Below are 19,565 nucleotides of genomic sequence, written 5' to 3'. Positions count from 1 at the left end.
CTAACAGTACAAAATTACAACACTAAGAAGGAGTTGTGTGTTTCTAAATCTGAAAGATGATGCCCATTCAAATTGCGTGCCAGTCACGTAGGAGTCACATCAATAGCAAAACTATGAGGATAGAAATCAGGTTTGTTTTACATAAACACTGCAAAGGCCATGAGCATTAAATACCTCTGGGATTGGATGTGGCGAGTTGATGATAGTCAAGAATGTTTTAAGGTGGCAGATATCATTATCAATGAGTTTGAACGAGGTCATGTAACTGGGCTACGAGAGGCTGGATGTTCCTTCTGCAACATTGCAGAAAGATTTGATAGAACTGTTGCCAATGTACATGACTGCTGGCAGCAGTCATCACAAAAATATAGTCACAAGAATACCATGCTCCGGATGATCACATGGCACTATTGAGAGGGAAGATCAGCATGCGGCTCCGGTGCACAGTACTGCATCTGCAACAGCAATCTGAGCAGCAGTTGGCACCAATCACACAACAAACTGCTACAAATTGGTTACTTCAAGGACAGATCTGAGCCAGTTGCTCTCTTAGTGTGCAGTCCACTGACACCAAACCACTGCCATGTGCGACTTCTGTGGTGTCAAACAAGGGCTCACTGGAGGGGATGGTGGAGGTCTGCATGAGTTTTCTGATGAAATCTGGTTCTGCCTCAGTGCCAATGAAGGCTGTTTGGTTACAAAGAGGCTGGCTGAGGGCCTGCCACCAACCTGTCTGCATGCTAGACATGCTGAATCTATACCTCGAGTTAGTGTATGGGGTGGTATTTTGTGTGATGGCAGGAGCACTCTCATTGTTATCCCATGCACCCTGGTTGCAAATCTGTACATCAATCTGGTGATTTGATCTGTTGTGCTGCCATTTATGAACAACATTTCAGGGGGTGTTTTCCAACATGATAACACTCGCACACATACCGCTGTAATAACCCAACATGCTCTGCAGTGTGTTGACATGTTGCCTTCGCCTGCTTGATAACCAGATATGCCTCCAGTCATGCATATTTTTTGGTGTTGTGACTTTTTCTCCATCAGTGTACATAAAGTTCAATATTCTTAACATACTTAAAGTATTCCAAATCTCAATCGATAAAAGCTGAACCTCTACAGGATCCCTTTGTTGTCTGTCAGTCAGTCAGTCAGTCAGTCAAGACCCCTTTACTCAGAAACAGGTATCAAGCTGAAATGTACGTCAGGTACTAGGGCTATGGTTCCTCGGTAGTGTAAGAAATATAGGCTTGTAAATCAATGCAGCCAAAAGATGTGGCCATTTATGCCCAATTTTGATACTCACCAACACACCCATCAAACCCTATAATGAACTATCTATAGGATGAGGCATTTAAAACTGTTTGTCAGAATATTTGGTGAAATACACATCAGATTAAAAAAAAGTGGTAATAAACATTGTTCACCTCCAGTAACATAAAGCTCGATCCCCCTGCACAACCCCCTGGGGGTGGGAGGTGCCTTTGAAATCTCAAGTAGGTACCCCTATTTTTTATTGCAGATTTGGATGCTCTATGAAAAAATATGCAACTTTTATATGAAACATTTCTTTTGTTTCATGATAGATGGCACTGTACTCAGCAAACTTGTAAATGAGGTGACAGTGCCCTAAAACAGTACTACCTGAAACAAATACATATCCGATTAAGACAATCTGAGTACTTTTTTGATATTTTTGATAATGCTATCATGTGACACCTCCCACAAACACTGACTGTGATCATGCGCTCAGTCCACAGACTGAGCATCTGCCTTCAATGATTCGGACTGTACACATCTCATCGCAATTGTTCCACTATGCTAACGATTGCAGAGACAGCCAATATCATTGCCGCATACTTTGAGGCTCATAAAAACGTTGACAAAGCTCATCAAAGGTATGCTACTCTGTTCTCAAATAGAAATAGTCGTCTGCAATGGCATTTCACAGTGTTGTCTAGCTGTTTGCTGAAATGGGAAGCATTAAACCTAGAGAAAAAGTCCAACCGTGACCTGTGGCAAACGAAAATAACACTGGTAATGTTTTAGCTGTGGTAGCTGCAAATTCTCACATTAGTTCTCTGCAAATTGTGCAAGGTTCAAGAATTTCACAAAGAAGTGTTCTATGCATGCTGCATGCATACAAATGGCATCCATTTCATTTATCGCTGCAAAAAGAACTGCAAGGTGATGATTTACACAATCACCTTCATTTCTGCAACTGGATACAGGAACAACTGGCAGTCAATGATAATTACATTGCACAGATATTTTTCTTGATTAATCACATTTTACGAATTGTGGGCACGTGAATCGATATAATATGCATTATTGGTCAATGGAGAATCCCCACTGAGTAAAGCAAGTTTAACATCAATGCCCATGGAGTGTCAACATTTGGTGTGGCATTTTAAGTTCGCATGTAACTGGCCCATACTTCATAGAAGGTAATCTGACTGCTCAAATTTACAGCGACATTGTGGATAATGTTTTACCCATACTAATGGACGAAGTTCCCACTTCAAACAAGACTGGATATGTGGTTTTAACATGATGGAGCCCAGTGCATTATTCATGGCTAGCTCAATAAGTTTTGAATCTAAATTATCCAGATTGATGGATTGGATGAGGTGGTCCTCAAATGTGGCCCGCTTGTTCATCTTATTTGACTTCTGCTGATTTTTTCCAGAGACGACGGCTAAAAGAGAGCATTTACATGGATGTACCAAAAACCCCCGAAGATATGTGGCAGCAAATTCACAATTAATGTGCAAACATTAGAGCAGACACACTAATACGTGTCGGATAGTCATTCAGATACAGAGTTGCAATGTGCGTTAGAAACAATGGACAACATTTCAAACATTTGCTACCTTGAAACACTTGAGAGGCAAGGGAACTCTCAGTAAGCGAGCACCCCAAGATAATGAGAGGCAAGGGGGCTCAGCAAAATCAAGCACCCAGAAGGGAACACACAACTACTATGCCCATGTCATCATTCCTGGTAATGCTAAATCTAGTCTAAGAATGCATCGTGGGAGGGTAGATTGTGTCACATGATAGCATTATACTAACCTTTTTGCAACAATTGTCACCCCATATTCATATGTGTTGATTTCAGCACCATTTATCATGAAACAAAGGAAATGTTTCATACAAATGTTACATATTTTTTCATGGAGAATCCAAAATAATAAATAAATAAAAAAATAGGGGTTCCTATTTAAGATTTCAAAGTCGCCACTCCCGCCACCGGGTGTGGTGCAGAGGAGTTGAGTGTTAAAATGGATGTCCCGCTTTGAGGTGAACAACATTCATTACCACTTTTTTAAATCTAATGTGTATTTTGCCACATGTTTTTAGCCTGGTGGTTTTGTGGTTAAAAGCGTGCCTGGAAACCGAGAGATCATGGTGTCTTATCTCTTTCGGGCAACAGATTTTCCAATTTTCATTTTGATCTGTCAACCACATCAAGAGTTGCCAGAAACAACACATGGTTCAGATTATATGTTAAACTATAGGTCCCCTTTTGCCAGTTGGATAACTGGCACAAGAGACATGTGAGTCACCAATGTGGCATCCAACTGAAACAATTGCACCAGGCCATTGAACCACACAAAAATGTCAGCGTTATCAAAAAACATGATTAAGCTTTTATGGAACCCTCAGAGCTCAAGTCCTACTTGCACTTGTCTGGTTTTTCTTCTTGACCTCACAACAGTCCTGCTATACAAAAATGACTGAAAAATACAACTGGTCAAGTACCTGAGCGCTTACTTTGAGGAGGAGGTGCAGGAAGAATTTAACACATGCAAATTCATACTTTTGTCCTATTTTAAAACAGCCTGTGCACTTCCTCCTCTGTCTTCTCCTCATCAACAATGGGAAGAGTAAACACGGTCATGTTTAACTGTAACCAGTAAACTAATGTGTTCATTTGATCATCGGGTTTTGGTAAATGACTTTTTCCTTTTTTAAATAAACTCATTCAACCTTAAACTAGAGACACAATGTACACTCACAGTTGTTATATTAATGATAACTTACCAGCACTGCTGTTGGCTTAATTTTATGTTCAGGTAATTTGCGAACGTAGCTTCCTTGCATGACGGCCATTGTCAAACCAATGACAAAAAACATCCAACCTTGTTGCATGGAAGTATAGTTGAACTTATGATGGGTCAAAAATGTCAGAGTAAACTCCAAACCAGAATACAAAAACAGATATACGAAGTAAATAAGACCCAAGGTTTGTAGCTTTCTTAAATCTGAAATGAAAATTAAACTATCACATACTTCAAAACCGAAGCATTATTTTAACAGGGCATATTAACTAACAAAATAAATTTCAATATTATTTGTAATTAGACCTAATGGTCTCTCCAAACACATAATAAAGCAAACTGTAAGCGATAACCTTGAAGGTCATCAGTGAGTATGAAATCCTGATTGACTCAATTTTCATTACTCCCTTCCTGCATGTGTGCTGTCCTCATCATCAGGAGAAATTTTAGTGTTTTAACACATTTATGATTTAAAAAGTTTCTTCAAATTATGGTTCTAGTGCATGCAGTTATCAAGGACATTCGTGGCTAGGTGCAACCACAGAAGGAAGTAACATATGGAGTTATCTTCCCCTATCCATAAGGAGCTACGGACACTTTCCTCAGTTTTGCTGATGTGCGAGCGAAACACACAGACAAATGAAACAACTAATGTTAGCAGTTATGGTTTAAAAACACATGTAATACATACCAGTATTTATAGTGAAAAATCTACTTTTTATTCTTCCAGAATGCTCTATGTCCAAGAATGATTACTCTGTATGAAAAACATGAAGAATCTATTAATTGTGAAATGTCAACTTTCTCGGCCAGAAATGTCACAATAAAATTTTCTGGGCTATTATGCTGTGACTGAATGGATTTCACATATAAACTCAATGTTTTGTCCCCATTTGTGGAAGACATTTCCGAGGGGGATTGTAGCTTCTTCGAGTGCCCGATTCACACCCTGGGTTGCTACCGAGTCGGGTGTGAATCGGACACTCAAAGAAGCTACACTCCCCTTTGAAAATGTCTTTCACATATGGGGACAAAATATTGGGTTAAATGCGAAATCCATTCAACAATGGCATAACAGACCAGAACATTTTAATAATTGTGAATCAATCAATTTTGGCAAAAATAGGCACTGGGCTTCCCAGTGTATGACATACTGGCATCAGGCAAAACGTTTATTTCCTTTCAAGAAATCCTCTGGAAGACCACCCTTGTATATACCACAGTATTTGACAAGTTTCAATTTGATACCTCTACCAGTTCCTGAGAGAAAGGGGGCCTCAACAGATGGAAGCCAAGTTATCATGTAAGGGTTTCGCTTTTACTGAAAGGCATGGAAGCCTAGACAAAGAGAACACAGTGCAGACAAACAAATACCTTGTAGAGTGAAGAATCCATAGCAGGAAAATTTCAATTGACAGAGACAATTGCTCATCATATCAGGTCATTTGTTATCATTCTTCCTGAAGTTTTTTCGTAACACCTTAACATCTTGTTACGATACTTCACAGAACAACACACAAATAACATTATCCGATTTCAGGAGATCTGTCAAGCGACAAACCTGTTGTCAGAAATGAAGATAGAGACTTTTTCCATCAGTATCCACATGATATTCAGTATTAATCCCAGCCACTCTTGCCATATTCCTCAAAACTGGAACTGATCTCTAAGAGAGGTACCTACAGTAGTGCAAGTCTTATTGCATGCTGGTAGTGTCAAGTGTGACGTCGTTATGATGTGCACATGCTGTATCGAAGACGACAGAGACCATATATTGACTTCCGTGGTCATCTGAGGTGCTAAACTGCAGTAGCCATTTTTAAAGACAAATTAAAGGAGCAGCTGATTATATCATCAATTGGTATATTCACTGCAATTTTGGAAGCTATTTATGTCTTTATTTTCATTGAGAAGGTGAACCTGCAAACTTTTGGGAAAAAATGAGTTCAATATGCTTTGTAATTAGTAAATGTGATAGTCCATGTATCAGCATCTCAGTGGCCAGTCTGTCAAGTGAAGTTATTTGGTGAAAGAAGTCCCATGTTTGGAACTACTGAGGTTTTTTTTTGTTTGTTTTTAATGCAAAAAATTGCTGCCAAGTAGCATTGTGGAATGGAGTCTACATTAAACTCAACACAAGTAGGGAACTGCCTTTAGAAATGAATCAGTTGTTAAAATTAAATACAAACATCTAACACCAAGCTATATATTCTCCCAATTGTTAACCAGTTACACACATCACGTACGTAAATACAAAGTTTTGTTCACATTACTTATCACACTCCTAAAAGCTTGAGCATGACTAATGACAATGTGTTTGAGAAAAGTAGTCTGCCCTGACACATGAAATATGGATGCAGACGGGCACAATATGCCACAGATTATTTTTCCAGGTAATTTAATACCTTCACCCAATTTTCCTCAGAAACAGCATAGTTCAATCCAGTACTCATCATCATTTGGCAACTGCAATTAAAGTACTCTTGCAAATTTTAAAATGTGTTGAATGTTAAATGAGTAATCTTAACAAAACTTTGCATTTTACTGATATAAGAACCATTTGCAAATATTGTCAGCTCAGTGATCACTTCAAGCTGGTATTTGAGAAAAAAATACTTCTGTCACCTATTTTCTGCAAAAATGCTACACCTATCATGTACATAGCGGGGTGGGGGAGGGAGGGGTGGGGGAGGGAGGGGTGGGGGAGGCAGCGTGGGGGAGGGAGGGGTGGGGGAGGCAGTGTGGGGGAGGGAGGGGTGGGGGAGGCAGCGTGGGGGAGGGAGGGGTGGGGGAGGCAGCGTGGGGGAGGGAGGGGTGGGGGAGGCAGCGTGGGGGAGGGAGGGGTGGGGGAGGCAGCGTGGGGGAGGGAGGGGTGGGGGATGGAGGGAGAGGGGGAAGGAGCAGAGGGGGGTGTGGGAGGTAGGGGAGGGGGAGGGAGGGGAGGTAGGGGAGGGGGAGGGTGAAGGGAGGGGAGAAGGGGTGGGGGAGGGAGGGGTGGGGGAGGGAGGGGTGGGGGATGGAGGGAGAGGGGGAAGGAGCGGACGGGGGTGTGGGAGGTAGGGGAGGGGAGGTAGGGGAGGGGGGAGGGTGAAGGGAGGGGAGAAGGGGTGGGGGAGGGAGGGGTGGGGGAGGGAGGGGTGGGGGATGGAGGGAGAGGGGGAAGGAGCGGACGGGGGTGTGGGAGGTAGGGGAGGGGGAGGGAGGGGAGGTAGGGGAGGGGGGAAGGTGAAGGGAGGGGGGAGGGTGAAGGGAGGGGAGAAGGGGTGGTGGAGGGAGGGGAGGGGGAGGGGAGGTGATAAGGGGAGGGGGGAGGGAGGGAAGGGGGAGAATGAGGAGAGAGGAATGAGGAGGGGGTTTGGCATTATCTCTTGATGATCATAACATGAAAAAAAACTATTTTATGAGTTGTGCTTGTAACTGCATGTATAACACTAGGCATTAAACATTTCTCCTTAGAACAAGAATCACTTCAAGCATCCAGTGGAGAGTGACCTTAGGGACGTGTATTACATTTAATTATCTGTTGTAAACTACATTTAATTTAAGTGTAGTACAATTAAATTAACACAATCAGAAAGTCATTTAATACAGTTTAAAACTTCAATAAATTTCTTACATGACATTTTATATGCTCTGGCAAGTTGTTAGTATTTAATTCACCATATCATCTTTCTTCATACACAGATCTTGTCTACTATCTAGAATATTACCATACAGAATTTGATTCTGAATTTATTGAGTTCTTTACCTTCTTTTGAGATGTTTTTAACAGCCCTGAAGAGAAATAAATCCGGAATGCTGATGTATGCAGCTGCTTGGCCTAAGCTTCCAGCCACAGAACTTGCCCTTTTGTTCTGATGAAAAAATAAAAAACACACAATCCTAATGCATTCTCAAATAAGAAAGTAAAATATCTGCAATGCCCTATTTTTTGAAATGAAGACTGACCATTAGTTATCTCATCACTGTTATCAGTAGCAGCAGCTGATCAAGTAGCATAATCCGTATGTATTATAAAAATATACATATACTATGTGATCAAAAGAATCCAACATTTGGCTTAAAAGGACTTACAAGTTTGTGGCACCCTCCATCAGTAATGCTGGAATTCAATATGGTGTTGGCCCACCCTTAGCCTTGATGGCAGCTTTCACTCTCGCAGGCATGCACTCAATCAGGTGCTGTAAGGTTTCTTGGGGAATGGCAACCTATTCTTCACAGAGTGCTGCACTGAGGAGAGGTACTGATGTCTGTCGGTGAGGCCTGATACGAAGTCAGCATTCCGAAGCATCCCCAAAGTGTTCTATAGGATTCATGTCAGGACTTTGTGCAGGCCAGTCCATTACAGGGATGTTACTGTTGTGTAACCATTCCGCCACAGGCCGTGTGTTATGAACAGCTGTTCGATCGTGTTGGAAGACGCAATCGCCATCCCCAAATTGCTCTTCAACAGTGGGAAGCAAGAAGGTGTTTAAAGCATCAATGTAGGCCTGTGCTGTGGTAGTGTCACACAAAACAACAAGGGGCTTAAGCCCCCTCCATGAAAAACATGACCACAACATAACACCACCACCTCCGAATTCTACTGTTGGCACTAAACAAGCTGGCAGATGACGATCACTGGGCATTCACCATACCTACAACCTGCCATCAGATCATCACATTGCGATTTGTCACTCCACACAACGTTTTCCCACTGTCCAATCATCCAATGTTTATGCTCCTTACACCAAGCGAGGCATCGTTTGGAATTTACCGGCGTGATTTGTGGCTTATGAGCAGCCGCTCAACCACAAAACGCAAGTTTTCTCAACTCCCGCCTAACTGTCATAGTACTTGCAGTGGATTCTGATGCAGTTTGGAATTTATGTGTGACAATCTGGATAGGTGTCTGCCTATTACAAATTACGACCCTCTTCAACTATCGGCAGTCTCTCTCAGTCAACAGATGATGTCGGCCTGTCCGCTTTTGTGCTGTATGTGTCCCTTCACGTTTCCACTTCACTATCACATCGGAAATAGTGGACTTAGGGATGTTTAGGAGTGTGGAAAACTCGCGTACAGACATGTGATGCAAGTGATACCAAATCACCTGACCATGTTCGAAGTCCGTGAGTTCTGCACAGTGCCCCAACCTGCTCTCTCACGATGTCTAATGAGTACTGAGGTTGCTGATATGGAGTACCTGGCAGCACAATGCACCTAATATGAAAAAACATATGTTTTTGGGGGTGTCTAGATAATTTTTATCACATAGTGTATGTATGTATGTATGTATGTATGTACGTACGCCTAAACCACTGGATCGATTTGAACCAGACTTTGTACACGTATCACTTACTGTCTGGAAAGAAATGCTGTGGGGGAAGAACCACCTACTTATCAAAGGGATGTGTGTGGAAAAGATTCTCGCTGATGCCCCCTCCCCCACAGCGAAAGGAAAAACGTTAATGGCTTACTACATTATCACCACAATGCAGTAAAACTGCCACATCAGGCATAATATTTTAATTTATTGCTTCTTTACTACTAACTGTTCATGACACCTTTTGCAGACAGTATTCACATATACCATTGAATGTACATGCAGAATCATAGGATTGAAGACACACAGCTCAGGAGATAAGATATCAAACATTGAGCTATGTGAAAACAAAACTGCACAGCAAAATTTGCTAGCGATAGCTGAAATACGCATACCCAACAGCTGTGACCCTCTCATCCTTACCCCCTTCCCAATCCACACATTCTTGTAAAGAAAAACTGACAGCTCCAAATAATAGGATGATAAATTTTTTTTTTTTTGTTGTCTACCAGCAGTACTTTGAATACCTACCTCCTGAAAGTAAGTACTGGCCAACCATTGTCCCTCTTTGTAATGTTAGTTTTCTCAAGTGATTGATTTTGTTTGATACAAATAGCACAACGAACAGAAACATATACATACCAAGACAAACCTCTCAATAGTATGAAGTGGCAATTAAAAACTTAGTGGAAACAGAGAATTCAAGCTCAGAATGAGAGAGGAAATCAGCTGTGACATTTTCAGAGGAATCATTGTGACTTTTGCCTTAAGTCATTCAGAAGAATCTTTAATCTGGATGACTAGTTAAGGATTTGGAATGTATTCTTTACAAATGTGTGTCCGATTTTCAGATGTCACAACCACAGTACCACCTAGCTGTCACAATAGGATAACTATTCGATACAATTTACTTGAGACAATTCTAACAGACAACAAAGAACTGAAGTATCTACTAATAACTGAAGCTAATTATTTAGGTACAAGGCAAGCAACTTAGCACTGCTGATGCACTTCTTCATGCTTTCCCAGCGATCTGATGTCAACTTAGCGCTCTTCTACAAATCAAAAGACTAATACAGAAACAGGGTTGTAGCAGATGGAATGTATGTCAATGAAAAAATCAACACATCATGGACTACTGAAATGATATGGCATTTTAGAATCCAGTTTAATCTAGTTTTAAAATATTAGTAAATATATGGCAAAATAGGAAGCAAATTCCATACGCTAAGGCTACATGGAATCTCCAAGACGAAATATGAATGCTGAAATGATAGCACAAGTCATACTATCATATTTACTAAACTGTAGGTTTCATAATGAAATAAATGAAACCGTGGCTGAGCAGTTTTAAATCCATTCTAAACTCTCCAACACTTACAATGGTTGTCAATCTTCACACCCATCTGAATTCTCTACTCTGTCTGATGTCAGTAAATTTAAGACTAATGCCACAAAGACAGTGATACTGGCATCAACATTAATGGTAATGTATTATTGTGATTTACTCAAGAATGTGACTTTTCACTGCACTATTGGCTGGAGAATAATTTTTATTTACCTTATTCCATGCGATAAAACATTATGAGGGGAACCTTTAAAATTATTCTTTTGAAAATATTAATTTTGTGCTAGACAAATAGGGTAACAACAAACACTAGTGTGCTAAGGGCACCAAAATAGATTGCCTTCAGAATCAACAAGGCTTAACTTCAAAACACTACATTTGAAGTAAATGAAAGTAACAAAATTTCTATAGGCTGGCAACAACACATCAAAATATGAAATGAAACAATAAGATTCAACCACAAGTGAAAATAGTACATAGAACCTGAAATATTTGTGTGATTCACAGTTGAAGTGTCATAACAGAAAAAATATGGTCATAAGGAGGATGCAGCCACCTTGCATTGTAGCTGGTCTGCAAAGAAGGTGTAGATGTAACATACAAACATGTAACAAAGCAGCAGCAGCAGCAGGATAAAAAAATGAAAGGTGTGAAAATGCACCAGCTTTTGGGCCCAGTGGCTCCTCCTCTTGGCAGAAGGGAGGATGGGAACGGAAAAGGAATGAAGGAAAAGGACTGGTGAAGTTTAGGAAGGGGCAAGAGTTATGGAAAAAAATAACCAATAAATCTGGGTCAAGGGTGACTTGCTCAATGAGTAATCTCCCCTGATCCAGTGTTCTGAGCAACATTTCTGTAACTGGCCCCCTTTCCTAAATCTCACTAGTCCTTTTCCTTCCCTTCAATCCTTTTGCCATGAGGAGAGGTGGTGAAAGTCTGTACCACTGATAGAGGAGTAATTGTGTGTATATTTGTATCGTACTGTGATGTTGTTAGTGCTCACTGCAATGTATGATGGGAAGGGAAGAGGGTACGTCAACTGTTGGCTCCATGCAGCCAATGAAGGAGCAGTTGACACAGAGAACTGTCACATTTTCACATCAATGTATCACAATCTCTGAAATTGTAACATTCTGAAGAAATGGGCAAATATTTAGACAACCAAGATTATTGATTTAATTTAAGCTGTGCTAGTATGTACCAACCTAAAAACAACCACATAATTTGTGACATTCAAAAGAATCAAATATATGGAACAACAAAGTTCATTAATTTAATTTTTGTGAGTAACACTATCTTATTCTAACTTAGCCTAAAACTTGGGATAAGCTACAAATCAGTCTCAGCACAACCAAGTTTTTTCAGCTTTCACGTTAATTGGCTTCACCAACACACCAATCCTTTTTTCATTCCATATTATGGTGCAGACATTGATTATTTTTGTTCATATACAAAATAAATATTTTTTCCACAAGACAATTTTATGTTCAGTCACAATGAAAAACAACTTTTACTGATATTGCTGACTGCAATATATATACTGCCACTCTTTAACAATTTGGGGTGTCTCCTTTAGTAATGTTCTGAAACCACTGGTCACCTTCTGACCAGCGACTGAAATTTAACTGCAGCAGGCTACCAAAGTAAACATCCCCAAATACATCAAGAGCCACAATAGGGCTGATTATCTAATCATGACACAAACTTTGAAACCAGTTAACAGTTGAACAAGTTTCTAGTGATTGTGACTCGATATTAAATAATCTTGTAAAAACTGACAAAAATTGACCCCACAGTCATTTGGCTAACTTACAAAAATTGTTTTTCTTTTCTAGGACATAAGTGCCTCACCATTTATTCGTATTCAGAGTCACAGCACTACTGTATTTGCTGAGAAAAATGAACCCAAGAACCAAAACTCCAATACTCAGCAATTTTACACATAGTTGACTACAATTTTTTGGTGTACACTGCCAAAGTACATTTATTTTGTAGTTTCAACTTTTTCACGAAGTGTTTATCATGCAGTGTCTCTGTAATCATAACTGCTCTTTTAAAAAGTATTTAATATCTTTAACTAATAAGAGTCGCTAAACCTGAAATGGGAACAGAACATGCAAGTACCATTCTCTTTCTATAACCACACCGATTTCTAGGAACACACTTCAACAGCTTAGTTGCAACATCCAAGCCCCAAAAGTAACAATTCTCACTCTGCACTGGTATCAATGAGCTCCAATTTGAAGAATTCACTGTACTGCATTGCAGGTTCCTACCTCCCATCGAAAAACAATACAAAAAGTACACTGCTTCACAACTTCTAAGGGACAGAAATGTTGTTCGACAGGAATAATCACAGGTAATGATGGCTGACATGAAACATAGTAGATATGTAACAGAGATGTGGTGGTATATTTATAACAAAAAATGGTACAGTTTCAGTACGAGGGCAAGCAGGATAACAGGCGTAAATAACCTTGATATTCGTCACAGGAAAACCCGTAATATTAATGTCATTTTCAGACTGTCTGTGAGGAATATGTGCTCCCTGGACACTAATGCACATTTTGTACCTGTTTTTCATACTGGCCACCAAACCATTAACTGGAGGGTATTGCCCCAATCTTCCGTTTTCAGTTCTTGCATGGTTCAGGGAGTGGGTGTTGATTGAGAACCACATCTACCAAGAGCACCCCAGGCATGCTTTATAGGGCTTAGGTCCGGGCAGTATACAGGCCATGCCACACTTTCAACATCTGCATTTTCCTCTGCAACCAACATCAGTGGTCCTCTTGTGACAAAGCAAGCTGGGGTAATTTTACTTCCTCCCTTGTTTTGCCATCTGCCTCCTTAAACTCGTTTTTTCACTTTTAACTAATTAGCATTAACATATGTGAGAATAATCTGCATTTTCATAAAAGAGAAAGGTTGGTCATCAGTTTTAAAGAATATAACACCAGATCTGATTTTGTGCTTAGTTTTATGTATATAATTGATTTTCTAATTTATTTTGGTTATGCCTAGTTAATACTTTTGTTACAGAGTGAAATTAGTAATTGTTTCATACCTTAAATTCTATTTTGGGTTATAAAAAATATAAATTACATACTGATTATAAACATTTGGAGGAACAACTAATTGTATTCTTAAAGGATCTATTTGGCTCTATTCGAAAACATGTTAGCAAAGCCAGCCTTAATTAATTCCAAAGTAATTAACAGTTCTGTCAAAAATATTGTTTGCGTAATGATATTTGTTAATTTCATGATTTAAACAAATAATTTGGCCTAACACTTGTAGTAGAACAAACTGTTAAAAAGAACCAATTTTTTGATGTGTTCAGTTAATTTAATGAGTTAAGTTTTAATTGTAATTTCGGTTAACTTCAAACATTGTGTAGTTTCAGTACCTATGATTGTGAGGATATATAAGGGCCCGATTTTTAGTCCTGAGACAGTCAGTCCACGGCCGAGTTTCTGATGAAAAAACTGTTTTGGTTATAACAACAATCCATCAACTTAGCTGTGAAGAAAGTTTAATACAATTAGTCCGTTTGTTAAAACAATAACAGTGTCTGTTCCATACATACCCAATTATTCCGAAAGAAGTGCGAATTATGTGGTTATGTTTTTTACTTTTCACAGATATTCAACAGTAAACTATTGTATGAGTATGTGGATGTTTGCCTACAACCTATTAATGAGGTTTATTGGAAGTTAAACAACAGTGCACTGGCCATATAACTGTGTATTATTGGGGGGTTGTGAACTGCAAAAGTGAAAAAGTGAAGAACTGCGAAACTGAAGAAATGCGAAACGCTACTGTGCACCTGTCAGCTACATTATTTACGGTAGTCAGTGTCAAAATTACAAACCCCATTTATCAGTCAGTGTAGCATTGCAGTATGTTGACACTGAGGACAATCAACGAAGAAATAAAGAAGGCAAACGCCACACTGTGTGGTAGGACACTGTCGCCTATCAACAAAAGGTCAGGTCCTATCGTACAGACAGACAGACAGATATGATCCAGAATAATTTCCCAGCATTATCGCAATGCTGTAATGATACCTTGCTCAAAGATATGCGATGGTGTTTGCCCATTGTACATAATGCCTGCCCACATCATAACACCTAGGCCATACCAACAACATTCATGAACATTCTATGGTATGGTATGGTTTGTTGTTGTTGTTGTTGTGGTCTTCAGTCCTGTGACTGGTTTGATGCAGCTCTCCATGCTACTCTATCCTGTGCAAGCTTCTTCATCTCCCAGTACTTACTGCAACCTACATCCTTCTGAATCTGCTTAGTGTATTCATGTCTTGGTCTCCTTCTATGATTTTTACCCTCCACACTGCCCTCCAATACTAAATTTGAGATCCCTTGATGCCTCAGAACATGTCCTACCAACCAGTCCCTTCTTCTTGTCAAGTTGTGCCACAAACTCCTCTTCTCCTCAATTCTATTCAATACCTCCTCATTAGTTATGTGATCTACCCATCTAATTTTCAGCATTCTTCTGTAGCACCACATTTCGAAAGCTTCTATTCTCTTCTTGTCCAAACTATTTATCGTCCATGTTTCACTTCCATACATGGTTACACTCCATACAAATACTTTCAGAAACGACTTCCTGACACTTAAATCTATACTCAATGTTAACAAATTTCTCTTCTTCAGAAACGCTTTTCTTGCCATTGCTAGTCTACATTTTATATCCTCTCTACTTCGACCATCATCAGTTATTTTGCTCCCCAAATAGCAAAACTCCTTTACTACTTTAAGTGTCTCATTTCCTAATCTAATTCCCTCAGCATCACCCGCCTTAATTCGACTACATTCCATTATCCTCATTTTGCTTTGTTGATGTTCATCTTATATCCTCCTTTCAAGACACTGTCCATTCCATTCAACTGCTCTTCCAAGTCCTTTGCTGTCTCTGACAGAATTACAATGTCATCGGCGAACCTCAAAGTTTTTATTTCTTCTCCATGAATTTTAATACCTACTCCAAATTTTTCTTTTGTTTCCTTTACTGCTTGCTCAATATACAGATTGAATAACATAGGGGAGAGGCTACAACCCTGTCTCACTCCCTTCCCAACCACTGCTTCCCTTTCATGCCCCTCGACTCTTATAACTGCCATCTGCCTTCTGTACAAATTGTAAATAGCCTTTCGCTCCCTGTATTTTACCCCTGCTGCCTTTAGAATTTGAAAGAGAGTATTCCAGTCAACATTGTCAAAAGCCATCTCGAAGTCTACAAATGCTAGAAATGTAGGTTTGCCTTTCCTTAATCTTTCTTCTAAGATAAGTCATAGGGTCAGTATTGCCTCGCATGTTCCAATATTTCTACGGAAGCCAAACTGATCTTCCCCAAGGTCGGCTTCTACTAGTTTTTCCATTTGTCTGTAAAGAATTCGCGTTAGTATTTTGCAGCTGTGGCTTATTAAACTGATTGTTCGGTAATTTTCACATCTGTCAACACCTGCTTTCTTTGGGATTGGAATTATTATATTCTTCTTGAAGTCTGAGGTTATTTCACCTGTCTCATACATCTTGCTCACCAGATAGTAGAGTTTTGTCAGGACTGGCTCTCCCAAGGCCGTCAGTAGTTCTAATGGAATGTTGTCTACTGCCGGGGCCTTGTTTCGACTCAGGTCTTTCAGTGCTCTGTCAAACTCTTCACGCAGTATTTAATCTCCCATTTCATCTTCATCTACATCCTCTTCCATTTCCATAATATCGTCCTCAAGTACATCGCCCTTGTATAGACCCTCTATATACTCCTTCCACCTTTCTGCTTTCCCTTCTTTTCTTAGAACTGGGTTTCCATCTGAGCTCTTGATATTCATACAAGTGGTTCTCTTATCTCCAAAGGTCTCTTTAATTTTCCTTTAGGCAGTATCTATCTTACCCCTAGTGAGATAGGCCTCTACATCCTTACATTTGTCCTCTAGCCATCCCTGCCTAGCCATTTTGCACTTCCTGCCGATATCATTTTTGAGACGTTTGTATTCCTTTTTGCCTGCTTCATTTACTGCATTTTTATATTTTCTCCTTTCATCAATTAAATTCAATATTTCTTCTGTTACCCAAGGATTTCTACTAGCCCTCGTCTTTTTATCTACTTGATCCTCTGCTGCCTTCGCTACTTCATTCCTCAAAGCTACCCATTCTTCTTCTACTGTATTTCTTTCCCCCATTCCTGTCAATTGTTCCCTTATGCTCTCCCTGAAACTCTGTACAACCTCTGGTTTAATCAGTTTGTCCAGATCCCATCTCCTTAAATTCCCACCTTTTTGCAGTGTCTTCAGTTTTAAACTACAGCTCATAACCACTAGATTGTGGTCAGAGTCCACATCTGCCACTGGAAATGTCTTATAATTTAATACCTGGTTCCTAAATCTCTGTCTTACCATTATATAATCTATCTGATACCTTCTAGTATTTCCAGGATTCTTCCATGTGTACAACCTTCTTTTATGATTCTTGAACTAAGTGTTAGCTATGATTAAGTTATGCTCTGTGCAAAATTCTACCAGACGGCTTCCTCTTTCATTTTTTTCCCCCAATCCATATTCACCTACTATGTTTCCTTCTCTCCCTTTTCCTACTCTCGAATTCCAGTCACCAAAGACTATTAAATTTTCGTCTCCCTTCACTACCTGAATAATTTCTTTTATCTCATCATACATTTCATCAATTTCTTCATCATCTGCAGAGCTAGTTGGCATATAAACTTTTACTATTGTAGTAGGTGTGGGCTTCGTGTCTATCTTGGCCACAATAATGTGTTCACTGTGCTGTTTGTAGTAGCTTATCCGCACTCCTATATTCCTATTCATTATTAAAGCTACTCCTGCATTACCCTTATTTGATTTTGTATTTATAACCCTGTATTCACCTGACCAAAATTCTTTTTCCTCCTGCCACCGAACTTCACTAATTCCCACTATATGTAACTTCAACCTATCCATTTCCCTTTTTAAGTTTTCTAACCTACCTGCCTGATTAAGGAATCTGACATTCCACGCTCCGTTCCGCAGAATGCCAGTTTTCTTTCTCCTGATAACGACGTCCTCTTGAGTAGTCCCTGCCCGGAGATCCGAATGGGGGCCTATTTTACTTCCGGAATATTTTACCCAAGAGGACACCATCATCATTTAACAATACAGTAAAGCTGAGTGTCCTCGGGAAAAATTACTGATGCAGTTTCCCCTTGCTTTCAGCCGTTCGCAGTACCAGCACATTTTCTTTTACTATCACTGGCCAGGTGGTCTGTAGCAATTATAGGTTGTCCCGTAGCAATTTAGAGTCATTCCTTAGCAACTGCCAGGCAGCGTAATAATGCGTGACAAAAAGTCTGCTATATTACTGCTACCAACTACTACCTTTCCTCTCACCAAACTATTAAGGAATCACATATCCCAACAACCATTATGCACTCGCATAGCATTCAGTATATAAATTTTATAAGGGCACGAGAGACAAAAGTTAAATATCTCTCTCTCTCTCTCTCTCTCTCTCTCTCTCTCTCTCTCTCTCTCTCTCTCTCTCTCTGCAATGATGTGTCTTCATTTCAGGAATGGATCACTAGCAGGAAGAAATATTACACATTTTGAAAGCTATATTGCAACAAGGAGTTACAAGAAAAATTCAAGATGTGTACCTTTGGCAGAGTCTCCTTAAAAAACAGCGTAACAAATAACACATCAAGCAGCGATAATCCAAAAGCAAACAGTGCCGGAGTGACAAACCAGTCACCAGACTGGCCTTGTGCCCACCTTGCAAACATGGCTCCAATCACAGGACCAACTATGAAGCCAACAGAAAAGGCAATACCAACAAGGGCCTTGAACAGGAAAAATAAGAAAAAAAAAAAAAAAAAAAATCACATACAGATGTCATGAAACATTCTACAACTAAGACAAAGCAATAAAAATTCAATTACCATCCCGCGTCCTCTAGTAGCAGATGATGATATGTCAGTAATGATTGCCATAGACAGACTAACATTTCCCTTGCTTATTCCTCCGATAATTCTTGCAAAAACAAAAAGCAAAAATGAGCTCGACAAGGCCCACAGCACGTAAGAAAATGAAATTCCAATCTAAAACAAAAATTACAAAAGTTGAACAAGAACACTTGCAGTACCTGAACATTAAGCATTTAAATTTGTTTCTGCATCTAATTAAGCAGTATTATAATTATTTCCTGCTCTTAATAATACTTGCAATGTCTTGATCACTCTAAATAACTGTGTGTACAGATGCAAATTACAAAATGTTTCCAGCAAATGTTATTTAGCCGTCAGGGGGACATCAATTGCCTTCATTGTAGCATTGTTTTTTACAAAGATATGAACAGCGGTATGACTTTTTTAAATGGCACCCTATATTTTTTATTTGGTAATTCATTTCCTCTCCTAAATACCTGCTCAAAAATGTATCACAGTGTACCATTTACTGAAAAACAACATTATTAATTAAATAACACAAGAATGACGTTCCCAGCGTTTAGAGCAGGTACTCGGGCTAATGGAACACATCCACCTGCTGACGATGACAGAGGACAAATATAAACACAAGTCGAATGCACACCCATCATTCCATCAACCATCGTCAGCTCAAGAGTTGTGCGAGTAGAATGTACACCAATGAAGAGAAGACTCATCTATGGGGAATGTAAGTTGGCAGACCAGTAATTGCAATACTGTTTTCTTATGTACAGGTACATTTAGTACAGTAGTTAGTCCTTTTAAATACTGTTGTGTAGAGTAGGCATACAGTAAAAGTTGTCCTCCTTACAAACTGCATCAACATGTTGTTGAAGGTAGGCAA

The 19,565-nt window shown here is 39.7% G+C and overlaps 1 protein-coding gene across 4 annotated transcripts in view; it reads right to left on the bottom strand.

The window, feature by feature from the left end:
- The window catches only part of LOC124795204 (major facilitator superfamily domain-containing protein 10), a 152,004-nt gene that overhangs the window by 72,155 nt on the left and 60,284 nt on the right, over positions 1-19,565 (bottom strand). For all 4 annotated transcript variants that reach the window (XM_047259112.1, XM_047259113.1, XM_047259111.1 and 1 more), the window contains 4 exons: positions 18,677-18,835; positions 18,395-18,577; positions 7,819-7,924; positions 4,054-4,274 (listed from right to left, as the gene is read on the bottom strand). In XM_047259112.1, the coding sequence (XP_047115068.1) occupies positions 4,054-4,274; positions 7,819-7,924; positions 18,395-18,577; positions 18,677-18,835 (669 nt within the window). The remainder of the gene's footprint in view (positions 1-4,053; positions 4,275-7,818; positions 7,925-18,394; positions 18,578-18,676; positions 18,836-19,565) is intronic.

The sequence above is a fragment of the Schistocerca piceifrons genome, chromosome 4, assembly GCF_021461385.2.
Source record: "Schistocerca piceifrons isolate TAMUIC-IGC-003096 chromosome 4, iqSchPice1.1, whole genome shotgun sequence".
Taxonomy (NCBI): Eukaryota; Metazoa; Arthropoda; class Insecta; order Orthoptera; family Acrididae; genus Schistocerca; species Schistocerca piceifrons.
This window is presented reverse-complemented; position numbering and strand designations above follow the sequence as displayed.